This window comes from Amaranthus tricolor, chromosome 12 (genome assembly GCF_026212465.1).
Source record: "Amaranthus tricolor cultivar Red isolate AtriRed21 chromosome 12, ASM2621246v1, whole genome shotgun sequence".
NCBI classification, from domain to species: domain Eukaryota; kingdom Viridiplantae; phylum Streptophyta; class Magnoliopsida; order Caryophyllales; family Amaranthaceae; genus Amaranthus; species Amaranthus tricolor.
Genome location: NC_080058.1, coordinates 4,454,927 through 4,481,736, shown reverse-complemented (window position 1 = coordinate 4,481,736; position 26,810 = coordinate 4,454,927). Strand labels below are relative to the sequence as shown.

The 26,810-nt window shown below is 33.7% G+C and overlaps 3 protein-coding genes across 5 annotated transcripts; 2 read left to right on the top strand and 1 right to left on the bottom strand.

Annotated features, from left to right (window-relative positions):
• Nucleotides 1-1,090: 1,090 nt before the first annotated feature.
• Nucleotides 1,091-4,627, bottom strand: LOC130796845 (GDP-mannose 3,5-epimerase 2). 2 transcript variants are annotated; one of them, XM_057659247.1, is made up of 7 exons: nt 4,419-4,627; nt 3,396-3,811; nt 3,163-3,259; nt 2,578-2,707; nt 2,176-2,308; nt 1,670-1,877; nt 1,091-1,573 (listed from the first exon to the last, which is right to left on the bottom strand). In XM_057659247.1, exons 2-7 carry the CDS (start codon nt 3,803-3,805, stop codon nt 1,418-1,420), a joined length of 1,134 nt encoding a protein of 377 aa, XP_057515230.1. In that variant the 5' UTR covers nt 3,806-3,811; nt 4,419-4,627; the 3' UTR covers nt 1,091-1,417. The 2 variants fall into 2 exon arrangements, with proteins under 2 accessions (XP_057515230.1, XP_057515231.1); XM_057659248.1 differs by having other exon boundaries at nt 3,396-3,806; nt 4,419-4,621.
• Nucleotides 4,628-11,178: 6,551 nt separating this feature from the next.
• On the top strand, nt 11,179-17,257 carry LOC130797293 (light-inducible protein CPRF2-like). The gene is made up of 6 exons (XM_057659837.1): nt 11,179-11,728; nt 13,244-13,346; nt 13,458-13,632; nt 15,532-15,607; nt 15,702-15,827; nt 16,259-17,257. The coding sequence occupies exons 1-6, from the start codon at nt 11,366-11,368 to the stop codon at nt 16,670-16,672; spliced, it is 1,257 nt and encodes a 418-aa protein (XP_057515820.1). The 5' UTR covers nt 11,179-11,365; the 3' UTR covers nt 16,673-17,257.
• A 41-nt stretch (nt 17,258-17,298) lies between these two features.
• Nucleotides 17,299-21,985, top strand: LOC130797294 (sec-independent protein translocase protein TATA, chloroplastic-like). 2 transcript variants are annotated; one of them, XM_057659840.1, is made up of 3 exons: nt 17,299-17,755; nt 20,918-21,087; nt 21,299-21,985. In XM_057659840.1, exons 1-2 carry the CDS (start codon nt 17,366-17,368, stop codon nt 21,050-21,052), a joined length of 525 nt encoding a protein of 174 aa, XP_057515823.1. In that variant the 5' UTR covers nt 17,299-17,365; the 3' UTR covers nt 21,053-21,087; nt 21,299-21,985. The 2 variants fall into 2 exon arrangements, with proteins under 2 accessions (XP_057515823.1, XP_057515822.1); XM_057659839.1 differs by having other exon boundaries at nt 17,321-17,755; nt 21,257-21,985.
• The last annotated feature ends 4,825 nt before the right edge of the window (nt 21,986-26,810 follow it).

Here is a 26,810-nt window from a genome sequence, read left to right as displayed (position 1 = left end):
AATATACACAAATTTCACTAACTTGGGTTTAATGTGAGGTTGCTAATGCTAGAAAGTGATGCCGCCAAAATTGGTGGTTTGCAAGGTGAAGGAAAACTTTGACAAAAGTAGGTTTTGCTGCGCTGAAAGATAAATCAAAAGAATAAAATTACATAAGCTAATAGTCTAATACTTTATATTCATACATATTCCTTCTATCCCATGAAATTTATCATATTTTTCTTTTTAGTTCGTCACACAAAATTTATCTCGTTTTTATTTTTAATCATGACTCAAATTATTTTATTAATTCTTATTCACACATTTAACTTACGTGTTTAGCTCATCGCTCATTTTTCTACCACCCCACAGTATTATTTTTTGTCTTTTTCGTAATTTTTCTTCTAAATATCTATAGGAAAAATTTTAAAAAGTAAATATAACAATATTTAATAGGACACAATCATTAAACAATGTTTGGTAAAAAGTCCAATGAGAATATGATCACAAAATCATACTCGTATAAAACATACTCCTTGGCTCCTTGCAGTATTAAATAACGAGATAAAAATTAATTAAAAGTTAATGAAAATAATTAAATTTTTGAAATTGGAATAAGAACGAGAAAAATGAAAGAAATTGTACAGATAATATTAAAAAAGTTGTAACAATATTGCTTAAAATAAAAATAATACAAAAACAAAAAAAATAAAAATATTATAAAATAAAAAAACAGATCAAAATAGTAATGTGGTAAACTCAGAGAGACAGAGAGAATATCCGGACGAGTTGGAGCTAAATATTCTTTTTGTTTCCGAACGCAAAAAACGACAACTTCCAACAATTCAAGAATTGCAGCTTATACTCTGTGTAGTGGGTATGGGGCTCCTACTGTCCTACACATCCACATTACGTGAAATAAAGGACAGTCTTTGTGGCCCAAAAGTACATAATCTTCCCATATACTTATCCATAAGAAGAAAGCTACCCTCACGTTGCCAACCATCACAAATGATTAATGGCTACAAACCCGAAATGTCGACATCTTGAGAAGGCTTCAACACCCATGCCACTAAGTTTACATAAAACGAACTACAAACACGATTTATGATAATCCCGAAAAATAGGTTTAGCCATTAAAAAGGATTGGCAAGTAACTGAACCAAAATTTTCTGATAATACTAAATAACATACAATTTCCGGTGCCCAAAACAACCTGAAATTGAGGTATATATTCGACTTAACAACACTTGACCCAGTTTATGATAACATAAAGTTTATGCTGAAGCCTGGCATTGTTCTGTCTGAGAACACTTCCGAGAATTTACCGATTGAAAATCATTGCTAGAATAGCAAAAAGGGCATATACGACTAGCTATTAAAAAAACATAGGTAGTATAACCTAACACATGATGGTTTATGTACGGACGAAAATGCATCATTCCTTGCCGTCAGCAGCGCGTAGAGAGCCTAGCTGAACTGGAGCTTGGGTGCCCACCACCTTAGATGATCCATAAACCGACAGGTCCATACCTTGAGACTTTTCTTTTTCAATCTGCTCCTTGATCCAGAAGTAAGTAATCCGTAGCCCATCCTACAAATTGTTTTATAGATAAGAGTTTGAGATAATGATTTTTTAGCCATTCGATGTCGCAAATAACGATAGACTTGAAAACTTCTAGAAATTTACCTTTAGCCTCATGGTTGGGGCCCAGCCAAGTTTCTCCTTGATCAATGTATTATCTGAGTTACGACCACGGACTCCCTCTGGGCCCGGAATATGATGGATTGGAAGCTTCCTGTCCTCAAAGCTCAAAACTATTTCAGCCATCTCATTCATACTAACCATCTCATCGCTTCCAATATTCACTGGCTCTCGGAAATCGGACTTCGTCAGTCTAATATAAAATTCACAATGTTAATTAAGCTCAAAACTATACGTATAGAGCAAGATGAATCCCTTACGGCCTGTTACTAGTACCACATGTTCAAAATCATAATGCATTGAAGAGAAATTTGTGAAGAGAAATTTGTGAAGAAAAATGAGATTGCTGAAGGAGAATAAGCATGACCATTAAATTTGTCAAGAAATATTTCTACCAAAAATACACTACTCATTCCCACCATTTGGTATCGATTACCAAACGGGCCATTAAAGTAAGGCCTTATAAGCAATAATAATAAGTGAATGCTCACCTTAGTACACCTTCCACACATTCATCAATGAATGTGAAAGACCGAGTCTGCAACCCATCCCCCCACATCTCAAACTTATCGGTAGACGTAATCGCCTTCCTGCAGAAAGCAGCTGGAGCCTTCTCCCTACCACCTACACACGATTGAAATATCAGGAACGGAAATAGTAAAACAAATATAATCATGAATAGGTATGTTAGAAACATGTATATTCAAGAATAAGAGCATTGTGATTTGAATGAACTTATAAATACTTGAATGAATCAAAGAGTATAGCTTAAAATAGTTATGGATCTTGTCTCTAAAGGAAATCACATACTCGTAATTCGGTTGAACAGTGCACAGTGTACCTAGAACATAGTAAGCATGCCAACCAAGAAAAACATGGAATAGACATGTTACCTTTCCAAGTGCCAAATGGACCATAGATGTTATGGAACCTTCCAATTCGGCATTCAATACCAAAATCTTTGGTGTAATGCTTGCACAGCTCCTCAGTAGCTAGCTTTTCCAGCCCATAAGCATCTTGTGGCTAACAAAATTAAAAATAAAAAACCAAAGCTAAATTAATGGCACACAACTCTCCTAAGTCCAAACGTACAATACTCGTACATTATCGGCATTCGGGCCGTTTGGATATTGGTTTTAAATGGTGGGAATAGTAATGTAAATATAATGTATTTAGCTAGAAATTACTTGATAAGATTTATACTTACGTTTTCCCACGCTAATCAATTTTTACTTCATGAAAATACATTCCCACCCATAACTACTCGACAAGGCGGTATTAATCGGTAATGGAAAATTATAATGAGAAAAAAAACATATTTGAGGATGAGAGCTTATTACCATGAGAATGCATATAATATTTCATCAACATTAACACTAAACTCATTTTCATTGTCACCATTCAATATTATTAACCAAACGCAGCATAAGTTTACTCAAGCAAAATTTTGCTGCGAGAAGAAATTACAAGAATCTTACCTCTGCAGGCCAAGCATCTGCCTCCTTAAGACTAACATTGGAAGTTTCCAACTGCTTGAATTCAGGGTATATGCACGCACTTGAGGCATAGAAGAACCTGCACCAAGTTTCAGAAAGCACACTTTTAATAACAATTGTAATGAAATGAAACATTCAAAGTCGGAATTTCACAGAACAACATAAACAAACAAATTGCGTGGCCTATAAGACCATAACAAGAATCAGAATCAAACCTTTTAACACCACTAATCCTAGCTGCCTCAAGCATGTTGAAACTGATCATTGTATTGTTATACATAATAACAGAGTGATTGGATTGGATGAAACCCATGCCACCCATATCGGCAGCAAGGTTAAACACATGATCAACGTCTTTCGTGACCTTCAAACAATTGTCCATCACCCTAAGATCAACAAGATGGAATTCATTACAAAACATATCCTCAGTCATATGCTCATTCTTCTTCCAATCTGAAGCTATTACATAGTGTCCTTCACTCTTCAAACGCCGAGCAATGTGGGATCCAATAAAACCACCAGCTCCAGTGATTGAAATCCTCAACCTCTCCGACGGCCAGTATGGCTCCCTCTCAAGCTTGTCATAGGTGTAAGAACCATAGTCAAATCCATCATTATTCCCCATCCTGCTCTAAACAAAATAGCATATTTCAGACCTCAATTGCATTCACTCATTAGTCAGTAACTTAACAGGCAAACATTCCCCCATTAACTACACAAACCCAATTCAAGAAATCACAATAAAAATTCAGTGACCAATCAACAAAAGAGAAAAAGGCTGGAAAAGGAAGAAAAAGATACAAGGAATAAGCCAACCAAAATTGATTCATTTTCCAATAGAACAAGACTGTCAACAATTAACAATTAGCTAATTCTAAATTATAGAAAAAAGACAAATCAACCAGGGGCATACTATACAATAAAAAAATTCCTTTTTTTTTGTCAATTTTACTCTATTTCTTGCTAGTATAGTAATTTTAAATTATTTCTTAGGTTCTAGATCTAACATTCTAACCCACTTCCTCTGCAGCATTTAAAAATGAAATACAGCCTGATTCTTTAAAACACCAAATTTGATGTATAAATTGTTAATTAGACGATTACCCAATTCAATAAATACGTCAAATATAAAAATTAAACAAGCAAAAATAACCCTAAATAAAAAGACTCATAAGCATCAAAAATTAAAATTGAAGGAAATTGCAATAATAGAACTGAAAACCCGAAAAAGCTCATACCTGTTTAACAAAGAATTGGAAGAGTTTAATTTAAGGGAGAAGAAAACAAATGAAAGAGATAATGAAAAACGTTGATTTACAGGAATTGAGAGGAGGAAGGAGTACAATAAATAAGCTACGTAGAAGGAAGAACCGCAAATCGATGGCCACTCATTTATCGCTCTAGTTTTCTATCACGTTCTGCGAGAGAGCGAAGGGTTCTAATACTTGTCTTCTTGTTCTCCTCTAGATTTATTAGAGTCTATTCTCAGATTAATGCTAAAAAACAGATTAATTCCCACTTTGCATTTTTTGGGAAATTATTTCCCACAATACCGTCCATGTGGAAAATTTATTTTTTTTTTATTTTTTCAGACAAAACCGCCACTTGAGATGGCGGTTTGCCTTAAGCACAAAAACGCCACATGAAGTGGCGGTTTGGTGAAGGCAAACCACCATCTCAGGTGGCGGTTTGGTCCAGGTAAACCGCGCACTTCATGTGGCGGTTTGCTTGTGGCCTGATTTTTTTTTTTTTTTTTATTTCATTTTAAAATATTAAACGCAACATGCATTAAAGTAGTTCAATACCATCAATTCCATAATAATCAATTACGAACCGGCTTGTTCTAAAAAAAATAAATATGAAAATAATACAAAGATATATTACAATTATGGAAACTCATACAAGAAGTTCAAGTCATATAAGAATATACAAAGTTTGTTAAACTACAACCCCCGGCCCCTTTTGTTTTGCGCACCGGTGGATGATGATGGTGTGAACTCGTCAACCTCCGCAATGACATTAAGAGCAGGAGCTCGTCGTTGACTAGCACGCTGATATGTGATAATCCTTTGCGGAGGCGATGGATGTGGAGGAGGAGTGTTGATGGAAGACGGGGGAACGAACGGCGACATAGTAGCGGATGTCGATGGCGATCTGGAAGACCGACCTCGAGTAGATGAACGCTGGTGGCCTCTTGTGGACCGAGAACTGGATCCTCCGGAAGAGCTACCTCGATGGGCTGAACTCCTTGGAGAAGGAGTGTGGAATGCGTCATCTACCTCGCCAATGACGGGTGGAGTCGGTATGAGGTACTCATAACCCGCTTGACTCAATGCATCGGTCATCGACGCGTTAATGGAGCCTAAGGTCTGAGAACATAGCCGATACCCCACGTCAACTGGCGATGTAGCGGCCCCTTGAATCGTGTCATTACATTGTATGAGCACCGATCGGATGCGCTCAGCCTGTTTGTTATCATTATATTGTTAAAAGAGTTACTTAAAACTATTACTATTTGTTATGAGTGTTGAAATAAAACGTACCAGAAACGTAGATGTCGGATGGTAATGTGATCCTGGCTGCGCAAATGCGGTGTTCGTTAGGCGTAATATCGAGATGCGCCTGTACCAACTCATGTACATAGCAGAGCTATGACCTGTGAAGTTATCTCCTCCAACCAATGTAGATGCTCGGTCGTTCCACGCATCTACATGCGATCTATGTCGTACGAGGTAGTTCTTGTCCCCAGTCCTCCGATCGATCGCATGTAGTTGAGGTTGGGTGTCACAGGCTTGCGGGATTACTTGCTCCAAACCGAATTGACGCATGACACGATCCGGTAGATGTAGCTCGACGATGTCAAAGCAAATAAGAGGACAACGCGATCTCCAAATCTCGTGGCCCGATGTACATATGTGCGGTAAAGCTTCCATCTTAGCCGCTGTGTAAGGCTGCCATGTCATCTGTAATAGAAATCAATATGCTTAGTAATGTATACAATTTATTCATAACTAATACAAATAGTAAATGTTACTAACCTGCTCGTCCCGTTGTCGATCTAGTGCGTCCCTGTAGTAGACGAGAGTATGTGGGGAGTGGGATCTCGAAAGATATACGCGAAGCCAGCTGCAAACAAATAAACATTGATTAACATTTTCATCTATCATAAAATAGTGAAATTATGAATTTGAATAGTGAATTGAGTGTTGCTACCTTACTGCCAAAGGATCCACCCCGCGCCGATGCTGTGACCCTAATATCGGTTCAAAATCATCCGCGTCATCTTCCTGATCATTTTGCCCATCCGGTCGAACCGTCCGAATAATTGGCCTCCCTATATGAATGTGCTCCCATGACCATATCTGTTATAACATCAAGCATCCACTAATGTCCTTGGCACCCTTACGAGATGCTCGACATAAGTTACGATACAGATACGCCAGGGTAGCACTTCCCCAACTGTACTCATCTACGCGCTCCAAATCTCCCAGTAGAGGGAGATAGATCAGCTGTACCGAGTCGCCGCTCTTGTCTGGAAACAAGATGCATCCAAACAGGTACAAGATGTAAGCGCGGGCATGTCTGTCAACCGTCACATCATCTGCATCATCCTCAAGCGCGCTAAAATGCTGTCGGAGCCAAGTCAGCTTCAATGACGATCCAACGATAATCTTGGGCTGGGTGGGGTCTTGAGGGTTTTCCGGCCTAACCCCTAGCAGCTCATGTACTAATGCTGGCCAATTTCCCTCCCCATGACCAATGACTGCTTGTCCTTCAACCGGTAGTCCCATGATAACTGCCACATCTTGCAACGTGATCGTTGCCTCGCCAACTGTGAGGTGGAATGTATGTGTCTCTGGCCTCCACCTCTCCACCAATGCAGTGATAAGAGCTCGATCGAGCTCCAAGCCCCCGCCCAACAACCGGTGAATGTATCTGAAACCAGCTAGCTCGACTACGTCTAACACCCTGTCATCCACCTCCCACTGTAACGTACTCGCCTGGTAGTGCTGACGAGTAACCAATTGGGCAGTGGAGCCCTCCCACGCAGCTACGCTCCTGTGGGTCGCCTGAAGCGTAAGCACTAATGGATCAACTGGGCCCGGCATCACCATGATCGCTGTTACATACATAAGTGTTATAATAATCATATAATTATTATTAGATGCAACATATTATTAAAAAAAAAAAAAACATACTTTCTTGACCTTCGAGGGCATGTTTTCTTATTATAGCCTTATTTTTGGCCAACCAAGCTCTCTTATATGTTATTACAAATTCGTATTTATTTTTTAAAAAATTAGCGATTGACTTCACCTTAAACGCTGGATCAACTCTAATCATATCCATGATAAGATCAGCAACAAATTCAGAAGTAAGGAGGGGATGGTCATCACTGTAATGTACTGAGCAATCTTGATTATGACCCTTGTATCGCACAATCTTAAATGAACCCGTTGCGGTCATAACAGCTCGCATCCTCCATTCACAACCTATATCCTCCGCATTAGTGCATTGGACAACGTACTTTGAAGGCTTCGACTCAATTACACGGAAGTTTCTATTGTTAGAAATCGCCCATGCTTTAACATTCTTCTTAAGGTGGTCTAAGGAGCTAAACTCTTGCCCTATCCTAAAGTCTCCATTTTCATTCATGGAGTTGTCATCGTTCCAGGTCATCCATGCATCAATCAATCTTTGATCAACCTCATCAATTCTAAGCCAATCTTGAGATGGAGCACCATCTCTAATCGCTGCATCTAGAGCTTCTCTTCTTTCATCATCCTCTTCTGAATCAGAATCAATATGCTCATCCTCCTGATCTAAAGAGTCAACCTCGTTCGCATTAAGCCTACCCAAGTGACTCGTGGAAAAGGTGTTCATTACACCACCACCAATGCCACGTGAATGAGTTGGAGAGGTAAACTCATCCAAGTGCTCACTAACGTAATTCGGGTTACTTAACATTTCTGTGAATGTATCATGGCGTACACTAGGACCTGATTCTGGAAGTTCCATGCTAGTCATGACTTCCCTCGCCTTATCCAAATTTGCAACCAATTCAACATAAACCTCCATTGTCGTTCCAGGGGCTTGTGATGCCGCATAAGCAAGAGCACTTATGCTTTCATCATTCTTCATAGGGACTAACACATTTTTCCCAGTCACCGGGTATTTCATCTCCATTTTTAACATATAAGAGTTGCGATCACAACCAATTACATCATACACTTTGCTAACAAACACCTCAAAAGTCGTATTTTGACGATGGATAAACATCACTGTATTTAATCCTCCATTATATCCAACATCGGATCCAGTATAACTTACTTCCCCACCCCAATACACTATAACAGGATAATGATCCATATTCTGCAAGTACAAACATATTTTTCATTTGATTTCACATACACTTAATTGTTGTATGTGAGTAAGGGAAGTGTAAATTTGAATACAAGAATTTGTGATATTAAGGTATTACAACACTTGTTAGAAAGTTCATTTCACCCCTAGTAGCTAAAAATAGCATGAATATATACAAAAATCATTAAACTAACCCTACAAAGTAATAAACTTTCATTGAAGCATTTCATCAAACACTTTATATGCATACAAAGCAAATCCTAAAATTCAACTACAAATGTGTAAAACGTAAGCATAAATCATGAAAACAATAAAATGTAACAAACATTAACGTTTTTATAACTTCAATTCAAAACAATAATGAACAAAATAAACAATTTGCATATTGAACAAAAATTAGGGTTTTATTCATACCTTAAATGAGGATGAAAATAAACTAGTACACAAGGAGAAGATGGGAATGTAGTTGATTAGTTTAGTGGAATGAGAGTAATTGTAAATTTAAAGTAAATGAGAGTGAAAATTTTTTTTTTTTTTAGGGTTATACCGGCAAGAAGCAAGAAGAGCAAAATGAATTGTGAAAAATGTCGAAGGAAGCTGCTGTTTTGTATTGATACCAAACCGCCACTTCAAGTGGCGGTTTACTCCACATATTAATTTTTTTTTTTTTTAAAAAAAAAATTCACTTAACCAAACCGCCATCTCAGATGGCGTTTTACTTCAGATGCATGAATAAAACCGCCATTTCATGTAGCGGTTTTATTAAAAAAAAAAAAAAAAAAAATTTCTCAAAGCAATCCTACGTGGACGGTAAACTTGGAAATACTTTTCCATTTTAAGGAAAGTGGGAATTTTTTTTTATTTTGGCTATAGATTGGGAATAGATCCAATTTATTATCAAGTTGGAAAATGTGTGATTTTCTTAAGATTTTGGTTCATTTGTCATTTTTATAATTTGTCTTTTATGAAATATTGGCATTCGATCATGACATATTATGTGTGAAAATAAAACAGAGATAATAGTAACGCAAATTCTCACACAGTAACACAAGACCATCTTATATTGAGATTCATCTCTTATTAGACCGACCAATTTAAATTATATTGTTAAAGTGATTACTTATAATCTTAAAAATAAACAATTACGTTTTTAAATTAACTAGATGCGATAGTTACCTCATCTTCTCTTCTTCAATTTGTTTAAGGAAAATCAAAACAAGCATATATCTTCACATCTTTCTCTTCATTATCTCTTGCTAAAATTGAAAATGGAAGGAATAATCACCGGCAAAATCAACTTGTTATTGTTCAATTAATATCGTTGATAGTATTGTTAGCGTATCTACCTATGAATTACTAACATTATCAATAATTTTATTAATAGTATATAGTATATATATAGGCGTTAATTAAATGAAAAACTTAAGTTTAATGGTTGTCATCTTCATTTGATGAAAAAATTATGAAAATTACACTAACACGAATTCAAGTCCATTCTCCAAGTACTTGCGAATCCTAAATTGAACAAATTAACATAATTTATTCCGCAAAATCAAATATTAAAAAACACTTTCTCTGTTATTCTAACTTTACACATTAAAATTCAAATATGTAAGAGATTTTTGAGTCTTAGAATATAAAATCATTAAAATAAAATTTTAGTCAAATCTATATTTTCAAATAAAAATCTCTTTCTCAAACATAGCATTAGTAGATATAACTCTAATGCTCCATAAATTTATAATTGCAATCTTAAGAACAATTAGAACAACTGAATTTATAAACATTTCTACAAAACTATACGCTAATCTTATCAAAATAAAAATCCTTAATTTCAATCTTACCATATCTCAATCCCACCAAATCCTCAAAAATCTCACATTAAAAACACAATGAGTCAATGAGGCAAGACTAAACCCTAACTAGTTTTACTTTTTAAAAATTTTAATCCATGAAATCATGCACAAGGGAGGAAAGTGTGGAAAGTGAAGAAGGCTACACTACTTTGGTACGATTCTCCCACTTGTTTACCCAAATCCACCACCAACCCCATCTTTCAAATATTTAGGACATCAATCACAAAAAGCACACATTTTATTGGCCCATCCTCAATCATCATTCTTCATCATCCAAATTAAAGATAATCATATTTGTAGTCCATACAAGTACATAAAAATTAACAAACTCTCATTATTATTACTAATTTAAACTTTTCTCAAGATTATTTAGTATAAAAAACTAAAATAATTAATATTTTATATAATTATTTTAACTTTTCATATTTAGTGTATCTCGCTCATAGATAACTATGGCCAGATAACTTTTCAAAAAGAATAAATGATAATAAAATAATAGGAGTATAATTTAATTAGGAATATTATATTTCCAAAATAAAAATAATATTTAATTAGATAAAAAGAATACAATATTCTTTCTTATATACAATCTTAAGGCTTATATATATTATTCTGGTACTACGAAACACTTTATTTGTTGTCATTTATTGTTTCAATTTGCTTTTTTATCTTTTTTTTAAATATATTCAATATTCAATATCTGTAAATATATTTCATAGAAAATTATTATAACAATATAATAAAATTTTATATGTTCAAACAATTTTAACAAGATCTACATCCATATATTTTAGCTAATAAATAGATATAGATATAAATTAAAAATTTTGTGCAAAGTTTTAGCTTCTTGAAGTAGTTTATAAAAAAACGGATAGAACTTGAAAAGAAAACTTCATTTTTTACATCCATCTTTTGATCTTAGTTCTTATCCTCACCAAAAAAAAAAAGAAAAAGGGTAATACAAAATGGATCGGGTCTTTTCAGTGGGTGACATTTCTGACCAATTTTGGTCATCGCCGCCACCGCCACCACCATCACAACCACCCGGTGGTGATTCAAAGATGAATAGAAGTGCTTCTGAATGGGCGTTTGAGAGGTTTCTTCAAGAAGCTTCCCCAATATCTGATACTTCTTCTTCTAAATCCCTTGCTGAAAATGATGTTGTTGAGATCAGGGATTCTCTCCATCAATCTAATAATGATATTACCAGTAAAATGCCGGCGTTTAATCATCAAGGGTCGAGTTCTTTTCCTGTTGATTCTGATGAGTATCACGCTATTCTTAAAAGTAAACTCGATTTAGCTTGTGCTGCTGTTGCTATGACTAGGGTAATTTTTATTTTTCTTTGTTGTATTGTTAATTTTTTGTAATTAATGTAAGGGTTTGGAATTTTTTTGGGGCTTTTTGGGTTTATTTAATTTGATTGGCCAATTTGAATTTTGACACTTTTGTAGCATTGTGTGTTAATTGATCTGATGGATCGTTTTAATTTCATGATTTTAATTGATTAGAGGTGTTTTTGCACTGTTTAATGCCGTTCGAATTGATGGTCTATCTTTTTCATGATTTTGGGGCCTTTTGTTTTAGGTTTATTTGATAAGATGGTCTATTTTTGCCTACGGATCTTGAATTTTATGTGTTGTTTGATTTTATTGGGTAATGTTTCTTGGCTATTTCATTGGGTTTGAGGTTATTTATGTGCTTTTTGGTTGTTTGATTTAGCATGTAAGGTTCAATTGCTTGAAGTTTTGTTCAAGTGAAAAGCTTTTCCGGTGGAAAGTGATCGTTTTTATTTATTCTTAACTGTTACTGGTTGGTTCTTAGGTTGGAAACGAGTTATTAATTTGAAAAAGGTGGGAGAAGAGTCGACGACTATAAGTCGTGCGGGAGTTGTGTTGTTATGGCAGATTTTAAGAACTTCAGATTATGTGTAATGTATGTTCTGGATTTATTTTCTTGCTTGATGTTGTTGATCGGTTGCACGAATTTTCTATTTCGTGGGTTCGTTTTATTGAAACCTTGGTGTGAAAGAGTTGGCATTGGTGTCTTACTATTTCCTGAATGACTTGTGATGATTTTCTTGCTTGATGTTGTTGATCGGTTGCACGAATTTGCTATGCGGGTTCATTTTATTCAAACCTTGGTGTGAAAGAGTTGGCATTGGTGTCTTACTATCTCCTAAATGACTTGTGATGTCTTGTTATGCATGATATCATTGTGTACTTGTTTGAGTTGAATTGTTATTCATTATTGCGTTTCAAAAGTTCACCCTTTTATGGATGAAAGATGGTCATTTCGAGTGCTCTACATCAAATTGGCGACTTGTTCAAAGTCTTGGATCACTCTTGAGATTATTATTCACCTTTTTTACATGATTTTTACACTTTTACTTGATTGGTATAAATAAGACCTTTGGTAGTAATAATTGGCCTTTGCAAGGATTTTGCACCGATATTTTTGAGCTTGTTTTTCTCCTATGAGAAACAAGACAAGACATCTTTTCTTCTGGTTTGCAAATTCATGTTTTCTGTAATTCTAAAGTAGCTTCCAGGTGCCTTGTATTTTTTATTTTATCTGCTAGGCAAATGACGAATGTTGCAGACTTGCGGCCTCTAGTTAACTATGAAGTTGAAACCTGCCAAGCCATTGTGGTATCATGATGTTTGCACTAGCCATTGGCATTCTTAATAATCTTTGTTAGGTTCTACTTCAAATGAATTTTGTAATGCATAATTGCTCCCATTGATTAGGTTAAATAATATCTTGCATTAGGAAGTAGGAAATTTTCACATACTTTCGAAGTATTAATTTATCCTTTTGATTAATCGTATCTACATATACAGGCACCTTTTGTTATAAATCAAAATCAGAGTTCTGCTGGTGTAGCGGAAAGTGCAACACAGGGTTCAGTGGAATCTAAAGTAGCTTCCCATCTTCCAAGCAAAGGTTTGCATCTAATAAGATTGTCATTTTTGAATATTTTGTGTTTACAATGAGTTTCATATTTGTCGGGCGTTGATCATTCTAATTTGGGCTTTTCTTATAACTGCAACATAGGGTCCCAAGATAAGGATGCAAAGCCTGTTGGAATTCCTTCCCTTCCTGCTATGCCCAAGAAGCCTCTTACTCAGGAAAAGCAGGCCATGAGTTATTCATCAGGTCAGTCAGATGATGATGATTTGGAGGGTGAAAATGAAACGACCGATCCTGCTGACGTAAAGCGTGTAAGGAGGTAGGTATTCTTTAGAGCATTTGTAACATGTCTGCACGTTGATAAGTTTTGATTTAATGTAGCGGACCTCATTTCTGTCATTGATCAAGACCGTTTTCTTATGTTTAATTTCGAATTCTTTTTAGAATATATGATATGTCTATCTATATCCATCTTTAACGTATACATTTCAAATTTTCAACTTCCCCATCTCTTTTTCTTATGACTCAAAGTTCAACATTCTAACTCGTAGTACTTATCAAATGGAATTATTCTAAATTTTTTTCTTTAATCGCACATGGGTCACATAATATTCCTATTACAACTCTCAATGTGAGCACATTTTGATCAATATTTACATTTTGTGAAAACTTGAGCGTAGGTACTTGAGATACTCACTTGTTGGAGCTCATTTGTATCTGACTTTGTGACATCTCCTCCGTGTAAAAACTACATTTTATATATTATATCTTATTTCAACTTAGTATAAATTTTTTTGACTCTAGCTTCTACCTCAAGGTCCTCCACATCTCTAGCTCAACATTAACTCTATCTCTAGTTTCTTATGCAAATATTATGTCGTCCATGAAGGCGCGAACAACATGCTCCATGGATTTTCTCCATGTATAGCTCTTGTTATCTCTTGCAGGACCTTTGAAAGCACGTGATTGAGAAACTCCTTCACATGTTCTATGATTGGTTCTTCCCCGTTCAGTATACTTACGCGACTCACCTTTCTTTTCCATAATCAACCAAAGGAATTCCTTTAGGCTAATATTATAGTTATTTATTAGAACTTAAATATCTAGATTAAGTCCTCCTTGGCATTTGTGATTGTGAATGTGGGAAAGACAGGAAGTGGGGTTTGCAAATTTGTATTTCGCACTTCTCTCGATTCAGTTCTCTCACTGAGAGTATTTTTTGATGTATGCTATTGAAACTGATATCTGATACTTTCTTCATGTCATCCAATTTTTTCTGCATCTTATTAGCATCGAAGTGGCATGATATTGTCTGCTTAATTATAGCTTCATGATTACTTCGTTTGTTTTACTTGTTCTCTCTTTCTCCTATTTTACTCCATTCCGTTCTCATTTTTTGTGGATAAGTTGACAGCAGTTCTTTGTGTTCATAGTCCTATCGATTGTTAATTAGAAATCTTTTGCATTTGATTTTTCGTAACCTACCCTTAGGAGCTGATTGAGGAATTGGTAATGTAGACTTCACTGAATTTATCCCTGATGTAGGAGAAGGATAATAGGTTAATTTTTTCTGACACAGGTAAATAAATAAATTATCCCATTGTTTTTCTGTTTCATTCTCTCTAACTTGTCCTACGCTACAATTACCATCAAATACACAGTCAACTTTGAAATCCGTCGTGGCACTACCAGACCCATTATATATCAGTAACCAAAACCCACAGTAATTCTGGCCAATTTATGAGTTTAGACTTCTGTAAAAAAGTGTTGATTGGTTTGATGTTGCATGTTGCCTTAGCTATCTTGGATTGGCATTGTTCATGGCTTCATGCTTGTCATTCATCAGAAAAGGGAAGTATAGCAGATGTTATTTGCTTCAATCTTTAGAATTGTTATTTATGCATGTGTCCACCTTTTCTCTTATGCCTGGCCACGTTCTAGCTTGGAACATCTAGTTGAGAGAAATTTAGTGCAACTACATAGGTGGCTGTTATGACTTATGAACCATTCGTATTGTCTTGCATTTTGAATGTCCACGCGAATTTATTGTTGGTCGAATTTCACATGAACTTATTGTGATCAAATTTCCGAATTTGTTTCAATAGTATAATCATTTTACCTCTAGGTTCTTGTTGCTCGTTAGGTTTTTGTTCATTCAATGTCATTAGGCAACTCCCACGTCAAGTCTTACCTATGTATTTTTTTGGGGGTACATCAGAATGCTTTCTAATAGAGAGTCGGCTCGACGCTCGAGGAGGAGAAAGCAGGCACATTTGACTGAACTTGAGACACAGGTTTTTCTGCTCATCGAATTATGTTCATAGTGAATAGATCAATACATTTAGTCATTGTAGTCTGAATTTCAGTAACCCCTTCTGCTTATAATAGGTGTCTCAGCTGAGAGTTGAAAATTCTTCATTACTGAAGCGTCTTACTGACATCAGCCAGAAATTCAATGACGCTGCTGTGGACAATAGGGTTTTAAAAGCTGATGTTGAAACTTTAAGGGCAAAGGTACGCTTTTACTTGGATCACATAAATTGAATTTTTTAGCACAAAAAATAGGAACTCCAAATACTACATTTGCTTCCCTTGCATATCAGATGAGTTCGATTAGAATTTATCCCTTGCGGCTATGGCTATAATATATACGGCTATCTAGAGCCGCTGTTGTTCCATTTTGTTCTACCTAATGATTTATGTCTTGCTAGAAGTGTTCATTCGGGTTATTAGTGGGATTTCGGGTTAGGTGCTTTGGGTCGGATTGAAATCGGGTTTTGTGTCCATATTGTTTTTTACATAAATGTAAATCATTTTTGAAGTCTGGTCAAATCGGGTTCAGTTATAAGGTTTGTAAATTTCTGGTCATCGAGTCTGTTCTGAACACCTTTAGTTCTTGGAGACCCTTTTACTTCTCTTAGTAATTGAAAAAGCTTATTCTTCAGGTCAAAATGGCGGAAGAGACTGTGAAGAGAATTACAGGCATGAACCCTTTGCTGCAGGCAATGTCCGAAATCTCTACTATGGGCATGGCACCGTTTGGTGGGAGCCCATCTTCTGACTCTGCAGATGCTGCTGTTCCCGTGCAAGATGATCCAAAACAGCCTCATTTTTATCCGCCCATTGATAATCCTCTTCCTGGTCCCAACCCAAGAGTCGATAATGGTGTCAATGACGTTATTTCTTCTCTTGACCACCATGTATTGCAAAATTCAGCACCACAAGTACTGGGTGGCAGCAAAATCGGAAGAACTGCATCCATGCAAAGAGTAGCCAGCTTAGAGCACCTCCAGAAACGAATTCGTGGGGGAATGAATCAAGGAAGCCCGCAACATGGCCATGGTGGTCCGGATCAGTAATCACCCGAGACATTAATCCTTGTATGAATTTGTTCAGATCCATTGTGAATCTGCCATTGTTATGTAAAGTTATTTCATCCCTTCATTGCTCATTGGATCCACAAGGCACTATGCCTTTAATTTGCCAAATAGCGTCCGTGCTATGGTGCTATGGCATTGTCTTGTCGTCTAACCTGGTTTTATCTAATGAATAGCATTTACCTGCGGAAAGAAATGCCCTATATAGCTCTCCTATCTCGAAGGTGTACATTTAGTTCGAGCTCATGAAACGACACGTACCAACTACCAAGTCACAAGGCATGATTTAATTTACCCTTTAATACTTTCAAATGCTTGATGGGCAATATAAGAGCACATAATGAGCTCATTTGCAGCCAACTATGCTTATTAAGAATATTCCGCAACTTGGTGATATCGAAACATTAATGTTTTGTAACTTTTTTTTGAAGTATGTAGTAAGCTGAGGGAAGGGGAGATGGTAAGAATCAAAGTTAGGACTTTGCCTAAAAAAAGTAGTATATGCTCCAATTCGATTTTTAAGAAATATTAATGGCGTAAAAAATATTAGGTATAAATAAAATTTAATGGGGATAATTGTAAAAAAGATTTGTTTTTTGATATTGTACATGTTTTTGTAAGATATTTTGATAATTTGTGATAGCAAGTCAAACACTTCCAAGAAACTTTTGTATTATGATTGAAGTCATAAGTTATCCAATATCCATGAATATCATCTCTAAATTCCATCCAAAGCCTCCGAAAGCTTATGCGAAAATGGAAATTTTAACATCATCAACTACTCTTCCCACTTTCCCAAAACCCAGCTTCCTTTCTTCCTCTAAATCCTCTTTATTTTTCAGTCAAAGCAGCACCAATGCCCTCATCAGATCCATGTGTCTGGGTTTGAGGGTCAAAACCCGGCCCAATAACCGTCCACGAAAAGGGTTCTGTTGCAACTCTTTGTTTGGGCTTGGTGTGCCGGAGCTTGCGGTTATTGCCGGAGTTGCGTTTCTTGTTTTTGGTCCCAAAAAGCTCCCAGAAGTTGGCCGCTCTTTTGGTAAAACTGTTAAAAGCTTTCAACAGGTCCACTCCCATTTCTCCTTTTTTTCTTTCAAATTTATGAATTGCTAAATTTTGTTTTTGTATGCTTCAATTTCATAATGTTAATACAACAATGTTCCATTAATGAAAATTATTGTAATTTTGGTTGAAAAATCTTTAACTACATTAATGGCCATGCTTGTTGAACTTCAACCATCTCATTTCCTTCGAGTTGGTATTAGTTGGTAATAAAAATTTATAAAAAATACTTTTTTCTAATTAAAGTTTCATCACCATAAGAATGACATTGAACTTTTGATGAAATTTTACGCTATAAATCATTCTATAACCAAACATCATTCCATAACCAAACGGGGTTGTGAGTGGCTCCCACAAGGAGGGATGGGGTCGTGTGTAAGCAATCTCATAGTCTAAATACTTGACAAAGAGTTTGTTTTTATTGACTTATGGTAGCAAACATGGTATGCAATTTCACGTAAATAAAAAAGTTTACATGTTTTAATGAGTTATAAGTGTACAATGGAGACAATGTTATTACATAAAGGAGTTTTAACATGAAACCAATTTAGTTATCTGATGTTTGAACTGATTTAATGACCCAAAACCCAAATCCCCATTACCTGATGTTGTGCTTTGTTGTGTTCACTATCAGATAGTGAATCCCCATGTGAAGGAAGAAGCATAATGTGCATTGAGGATGATTTTGATTATGATACTTTGGTACATAGGCAAAGCCATAAATTTAAATTAAGGACGTCAAATACACAATATGGTAGCAAATTGATTATAGATTAATGATCAATGTAGTAGCAAAATAATTAAATAAAAACAAGTGTATAAGTTTTGAGTTGTTTTTAGTTTAGAAATTTCTATGATTTGAAGTTTGTAAAGTTAGGAAGCCATGAAGATGCCAATAAAGGTTTTTTTTTTTTTTTTTTATTTATTTTTTTACCGTATCTAGTTAAAAATACAAAGGATCGTGTATTTAGACGGGTGTCTATAGGCGTCCCCTTGCCCTCTAGCTTTGGCCATGCTTTGGTGGAACAAAAAATTATTCAACATAGGTTCATGCAATTCACCTTATTTATGACCTCTTGAACTTGAAAATTCTAGTTAGTTTTGTTCACTCCTCATCTGCCTGATTATAGCTTTATTCTAAGCTTGCTACCCTTATTAGTCTTGGTTAACCCTAATAAACCTAACAATCTTAGCAATTCCTGAAAAATTGTCCTAAAAGGTGAGGATAGATGTCTTAAAAGTGTCTTAAAGTTTGGGTCTTGAACATTATCTTTGGCCTATATTTACAATTGTTTGAAAGATTTATAGTAACGTTTGCCTAGACTCCAAAGGTTAGATATCTATTATTGGTTACTGTTTAACTCTAGCTTTGTGATTAAGTATAATAGGCGGGATCGTTGTATGTTAATGTTGTGTGAAGATTTAGAAAATATAATAGAGTAATCAATGATTTTGAACAGTGGCACATGATTCGCTAATCGCCTCGTGAATTGCGAATCGAAAAAAGCGAATTATGGTCGATTTTAGGCTATTTATGATCCATTCTGAGCGAATCGCAAATTCAAAAGGCGAACTAACTAGCGAATTATATTACATTGATTTTGAAGATAGTTGAAGAAAGCAATGTACTTGAATTGTGTAAACATTTAATGAGTATAAGTCGTTTGGTTCAATCTTCATTTGTATTGACTATTGACTTGTATATTATGATACGCGGAGAGGAGAATGATGAGCTTTTCATTGGTGTATTCATCCTTCCATGGAGGTAGTAAAGTTCATTTCTAGTGACACAATCACACTAGCATTCAAGGGTTGATGCTTTTGACATTTAGGCTCTCTCTAAAATATGAAGATAGTCACAATTCACAAACAAACATTACTGTGTAGTATTCTTTTGATTTAATCTTCCCTTTTCAGTGACTGTTGTATTGTTTTTAGAAGATTGTCAAGGAGGTAAAAAAGTCAAAATTCTTTGTTCGCTGTTAATAGAAAATTATGAGTTGTAGATATCTCACCTTTTGATCTTAGGTATTCTAAAGTTTGTCTGCCAGAGGAAGTTGGAGGGAATTTTTCAATTGAGCTAAGTCCGTTTGATCATCTTGTGCAGATAGCGGAGAAACAAAATTGTAAATTGGGGGATTTAGAAAGATATTATACCCTTTCAAATCCTTTTGAATGTCAATTAATTGGTGAAACGTTTTAATGTTCTTTTAAATTAGGCAACAATCCTAACTATGGATTTTTTGTAGATGGGTATGTCCAGAAACATGGAATCTTCTGGTGTTGGAAATTTGCACTATTGGCTAATAAGACAACTCTTTAAGTTAGCTGTTGGCTTTTGTCTGTTTGTTAGAGAAACAGCCGGTCAAAAAAACAAAAGCCAATATGAAAAGTTACTCACAGTAGCTTTTGATTCTCACTTAAAAGGCAATTTTTCTGCCAACATAAAAGTCATTTGCCAAACGCTTCTTTTGAGTGTTTGACTAGTCATAATGTCAAAATCCAAAAGTCAATCAAAATGCTAACGAAAAAGTCTACCAAATACACCCGTTGGCCCTTACCCTGGACTAAGAACTATATGCTGCGGCTAATTTTGCTGGATTTGCAACTTGCATCCAAGACCCGTGTTGTGAATATATACCATATACCACTTGTGGTGTTGTCTGTAGGTCTGTTTGGCGTATCTTTGAAATTCGATTTATTCACATATGAGCGACTCGGAGTATTCGTTTGTCGTTCAAGCTAAGCATCTTCTCCTTGCCAACACTCGTTTTGATGTATGTGCTGCCCATCAAATGCTGATTTCTTTGCTGTGATTGATACGAGAAGATGTTTAGCTAGTTGCTTTTCCTGTTTACTACATGACAGATTAAGGGATCAACCGAGCTAGTTGATGCAATTATACAAGAATCGACTCTGTATTACTCTAATTTATTCGTGTTCGCATTATTGGTCGTTTGTTATATCTTATTGCTAGTGTAACTTTAGCCACTGAACATCACTAACCAAAATAGAAAGATTCAGATTCTCTTACTTTTCTTTGTTCCATATCTCCTGTACTAATATGCCAACTTTAGCATACTTTTACAGGATAGATTCTTTGACATAGTCCATGAAGAAAGTTCCTGAATCTGATCAATTTTGCTTACAATTAAAATATTGCAGGCAGCAAAGGAGTTCAAACAAGAACTTAAGAACCCAGAAGACGCCGAGTCACCTGACAATATGAAGGAGGCAAAAACAACATCCGAAAATTCAAAAGAAAAAGAAATTGTCGTCTCTTCCTCGAAAGATAATTAGCGAGCTGATGTATCCTTGCATTCTACTCTATCTATGTAAGATTTCCCTAACTCATTCTTTTTTCTGAATTTAGCAATTTTCTGTATATTTAGACCCTACCTTGGGCGGGACTCATTGGGATGATGATGATGCATTGTATTGGAATTTTGAGCATTCAATGATTGTTTGTTTAAATAATTGCGATGGTTCGATACATGAAAATAGGAGTGTATTAATTACTCTACTTGGACGGTGTGCGCCCGGTAGGTACACAGGGTGACATGTTGATCAAATTGCTTGCTGCTCAAGACTAGGAATGTGCTTATGGATTGTTAATCTTGAGGTTATGGGGTGTATTTAATTTCAATTAATGTCCAACTTCCATGTACTCTAAGAAAGTTCATAGAGAAAGATGGTATATATGTATATATCCTAGGTTTTGACTGTAAACAAGTTTATATACTCGTACTTTTTCCATTTCTTTGACTTTGTCGGATATTTTTGCGAAGCTCTCTATAAGTATGACTCAGTAATCATCTCGAGCAGTTGTTATGGAGGTTGGTTGTAGCATTATGTTGTATTAGATGCTTGAACTTGGTTGCATTGATGTTGCATAAGTGTGTGAGTTTGGTGTTGCTTGGGAGCATCATTGGAGTGATGGGTAAAGCATGCTCAGATACGCAATGTCCAACAGTCCAAGTTTGGGTGAGCGCACACACAAGCAAGCTATAAGCGACTTAGTCTTATACTCTTAAGTAAAAATAAAATGCTGCAAACTCAGTAAGATAGAGTCATGAAGAAAGCATCTAATATGTAGCGGTGAAGCACACCAAAGGCCGAGGGAGGCATGCCTCTTCGGTCCAAATGGGCATTTCTTGTAATTTTAACATGACCCTCGTACCAATGTATAGTACTTTTTCCATTTAATTAATATGTCAATGCATTTATTCAAGATTTAATTATCTTAAGTTTAGATAATTAAAATTTTGTAAAAAATTGATGTTGATAATTTTTATAAGATGAATCAAATAAGATTTTATTTGATGATTTTTACATTATAGATTTTATTTGAAATTCCGTTTGATGAATAGTTACAAAAATTACCTAGAATAATCCAACATTTTCATGATTTTTCTATAATAATTCCACTTATTGATTAATCATGAATAATCTCAGCTTTAGCGGGTATTTGCCTAGAGTAAGTTTGGGTAACCCGATGACCTACTATAATAGGTAATTCACTCAACAACGTAAATTGAAAATTAATGTAAAATTAGAGAAAAATTTTAAAATTCACATAAAAAATTTTGAATAATTTTTAAAAATCAGAAAATTTTTTTGATATTTTTTTGATATTTTTTTCAACAATTTATTTTAATTTATTTTTTTTAAATAAAACTTGCTATGACTAGTCATCGGGTTACCGGGTTTACTCTAGAAAAATACATTCTAAAGTTGGGATTAGTCATGGTTAATCAATAGGTGGAATTATTATAAGAAAATCATAAAAAGGTTGGATTATTCTAGATAATTTTTCCTTTACTATTTTGTTTCAATATAACATATTTTTGTCTTGAATATATAACTTTCCATTTAAAAACTTTAAAATTGTAATTATTTTTTATATAATTATTTTTCTAGTGCATCGATTACGTAATAATAAATTCACTAGTATTTTGACCAAAGTTGTTAAAAGTGGGATTCTACTTAAGAGCGTTCAGACCTGTAGAATTGAATCGTCGAATTGTAAGATTTTTCAATGAACTTAAATTTGCTAACTAGTTATAATTATTCATCTTAAAAGTTTAAAATTTATTAATTAACGTTTCAGTCACTTTATTTTTAAGGATGTAATAGAAATATTAATAACTAGTATAAATCTTCATACCGATGAGAAATTTATTTTTTAAAATTATAATGATGGATCTTTAAATTGTAAGAAAAATTAATGAAAGATGGTATTGACACATAAGAAAAATTGAAAAAAATTAAGAATAAATTTATAGAATCGAATCGATAAATCGTAAGGTTGTAGAATCGGGTAATGATTCTACCCCTGCAAATTTTATTCTAATTTGAATCGTAAGATTCTGCCAACTTATGATTTTACTTACGATTCGAATCGCTCGCTAATTTTAAGATCGTAAAGTCGTAGAATTGTAAATTAAAATTGTGATTTTAATAACCATAATTTTAAGTATTTAACTATTTTATAATTTTATTTTCGCCCTGCTAAAGGAAATTGTAGGTGTGAAAGTAGCCACCCAAACCCAAAAAGCACGGGGCAACATTTTAAAACAAGGGCAGAGGCACAAAGTCGTTTCATAATTAAGAATATGATATATTAATTATATTTTTAAAATAATTTCTTTATAATAATGAAGCCTTTTTTTCTTTCTCAATCACTCAAAGTAGTCTAAAAATACCACTTTAAAATTTTGTTTGTTTATGCATTAGTTTATACAAGAAAGCACCCTCTTTGGCGTGTTTGAAAACTGGAATTGCATAAAATACTTCGACAAAGTAGATAGTGATATACAAACGATGTTGACTATAAAATTATTATACGTGTTATGTTTTGTTGTACTTATTACACTTTTTTATTTAATTCTTTTATATTATTATTTTGGAAAAATTACTTAGAATAATTTTTTCATCATTTTCTTATAATAATTTTACTTATTGATTAAACATAAATAATCCCAACTTTAAGGGGTATTTACCTAGAGTAAACTTGGGCACCCGATGACTTGCTATAGTAGGCAATTCACCAAAAAAGTAAACTGAAAATTAATTTAAAATTAGAGAAAAATTTTGAAATTTACATAAAAAAAATTCTAAATAATAAAAAATTTATAAATTTTTTTGAACATTTTTTTCTGCATTTTATTTTAATTTTTTTAAAATAAGTCATTCGGCTACCGTGTTTACTCTAGGAAAATAGCCCTCAAAGTTGAGATTATTTATGGTTAATCAATACATGAAATTATTGTAAGAAAATTATGAATAGGTTGGATTATTCTAGATAATTTTTCCTATTATTTTTGACAAAATAATTATGTAATTGTTTATTTTGTCTCTGTTTTTTCTATTTTATACCTCATTAATTTTTATGTCTTCTCTTTATGAGTTTAATGGTCTTTTTAATACAAAAATATTTATTTTTTAATTCATACACAACGTTTTTGAGTAGCAAGTAAAACATAAGGGATGAAGTATATTATTTTGAGGGGATATTGACAATAAAGTTAATTATTTGAAAAGAGATGTTGACAATAATTTAAATAAGTAAAATAAATAAATAAAAATAGCGGCTTAAAGAAAAGTTATATGCGAGTAATTGAGACCACAAATTAAAACAATGCTTTAAATTAACTGAAAAAAAGAGAGGCTCCTTTTTTCTGTTTTTTTTCTTTTATCTTTTTCTTTTACAGTTTCGTTTTCAGGTAGGTTTTTGCTAGTTGTCCTTTAATTTAACACAAATTGGTATGCTTCACAATCATAATTTTATTTATAATTTTAGAATTTTCTTAAGTTAGTATTTGATAAAATTTAAATTTAAATTTGAGTTGATTATATCTTTATTTTAATATTAATTAAAATTGAGAATGTGAAAATCATTTTCAAAAAATTACATTTAAAATAAGCTATATCTACTTATCTAGTAACTCACTACTGATATCAAGAAGTAGTGAGATTCAATTTACAAATGACAAATATTTCTATTTTATTCCTCTATTGTTAATATATAATTTACCCATCAAAGCAACTGAATATTTTCTATGGTTTTATTAGCTAATCGATAACAACTATTAGATCAACGCTAACATTTATACATCTATTCTAATTCAATAACTAACAACTATTCTCACAATTGCAAAGAAAGATCGATTTGACTATTGTTGCTTGAAGGTTCAACTAATGATCAACTAAATAATAATTTAAATAATTAGATAAAAACAATGAATAACCAAATAATAACATCGGATTAACAAGATTTATTTATTTATCTATTTTGATTTACAGGATAGACTGAGAGAATGGAAGAGTTAGGTGAGAATTGATTCTAATACATTATTTGGGAATGACGATACTTGCTCTAAATAGAGACAAGACTCGATTTTCAATATCAACGACATTTATTAACTTGGGTACGTCCTCCCTTTTCACTGTGACATACTCAATTAACAAACAAGTCTTGTATGAGACCGTTTCACTGTGAGACGAGCCTATACAAGTAGCCCATTAGTAAAAAGTATTTAAAAACATTGAAATTTGAATTATATAGGGCAACAGTTTGTTTGTTAAAGCACTTGGGCTGACCAATTGAGGCCGTCTCATGATGAGACGGTCTCAATAAAGTATTAGTGATTAACAAAAATAATACATAAATTAATATCACAATAAAATCAAATTTATTGGTATGTAATAACATTATTTATTAATAAAATACATAATGGCAATATTCAAGTTAAAACTAATGTTTTGCTCCATTTTCCATGATGTATATATCTTTGTTTCTTAATATTAAACAAAAAAATCCCATCTTCATTAGCTTTCCAATAACAATGACGACCACCACAACGGTTATCCACAAAAACTAAGCTATCAGAAAATGCAACAAATAATATGTAACCATTATTAGGCCATTCTAAGGAGCATTTATATTCAATCTCATGCCACATATGAGTTTTAAATGTCCAATTAAAATTATTATTAACAATAATATGTTGAACCCCTAAATCTTCTTTTTCTCTACCACCTTTTTTGCAATGAACATCAATAATATCTTTAATTAATCCATTCTCAATTTTTACCCAATATTGTGCTGGAATTAAACTCCAACCAATTGTAAAAGTTTGGTGTTTGGGTATGAGTATGACTTCTAAAAATATAATTAAAATTACTAAAAATTTCAACATTTTTTTATTGCTTTGTGAAATATATTTTTTCTTTTGGTATTTGAAATATTGGAATTAGTAATTTTGAGGTGATAGAAAGCATACATATATATATATATATAGTTGGATGTTATTGCATTATTAATTAACTAAAAGCCTAAAATTGAGTGATTAAATACAAGATCTATTGGATATTTTCTCCATACATGGATACAGACATATCAATTTATATGGTAACTAATATAATGTGTATATATTTCATTTTTTTCCTAATGTTTGAGAGAACTCAAATTCTCAAATAAAACAGTCTAACAGTGAGATCATCTTTATTGATATGGCTTAATGTACACTTTTGAGTCTTATATTGATCACTTTTAACCTTAAAGTGATCGCTTATAATTTTAAAGTAATTAATTATAACGCTAAACTGATCAAGTTTTGTAGTCTTAAAAGTAATCAAGTATAATCTTATAATAATCAATTGCAATCTTAAAGTGATTAACCAGAGATATAAGCTAATGTATAGGTATGTCTCATGATAAAACATTCTTATAAAATTTAACATTAATTGGAATAATTATATAGTGAATTGAGACAATAGCAAGTATTTATAGCTAGATAGGCTTAAGTGAGAATCGAATCTTGCTTTATTTTGATAGTAAGTAACTCTTTTCAGAATATGAGTTTAATTCTCACATAACCTTTTAATTCTCTTAAAGTACCTTGTCATAAAAATTTCAAATAGTCTTAATTATTATTGTTGTCTTATTTCACATAGAAAATATATAGAAAATATAACGTAATTTATTTACACGAATTTATATAGTAAGTAACAAAACTAAGTTTAATAAGAGATCTATTGGATACTGCGTTTATAT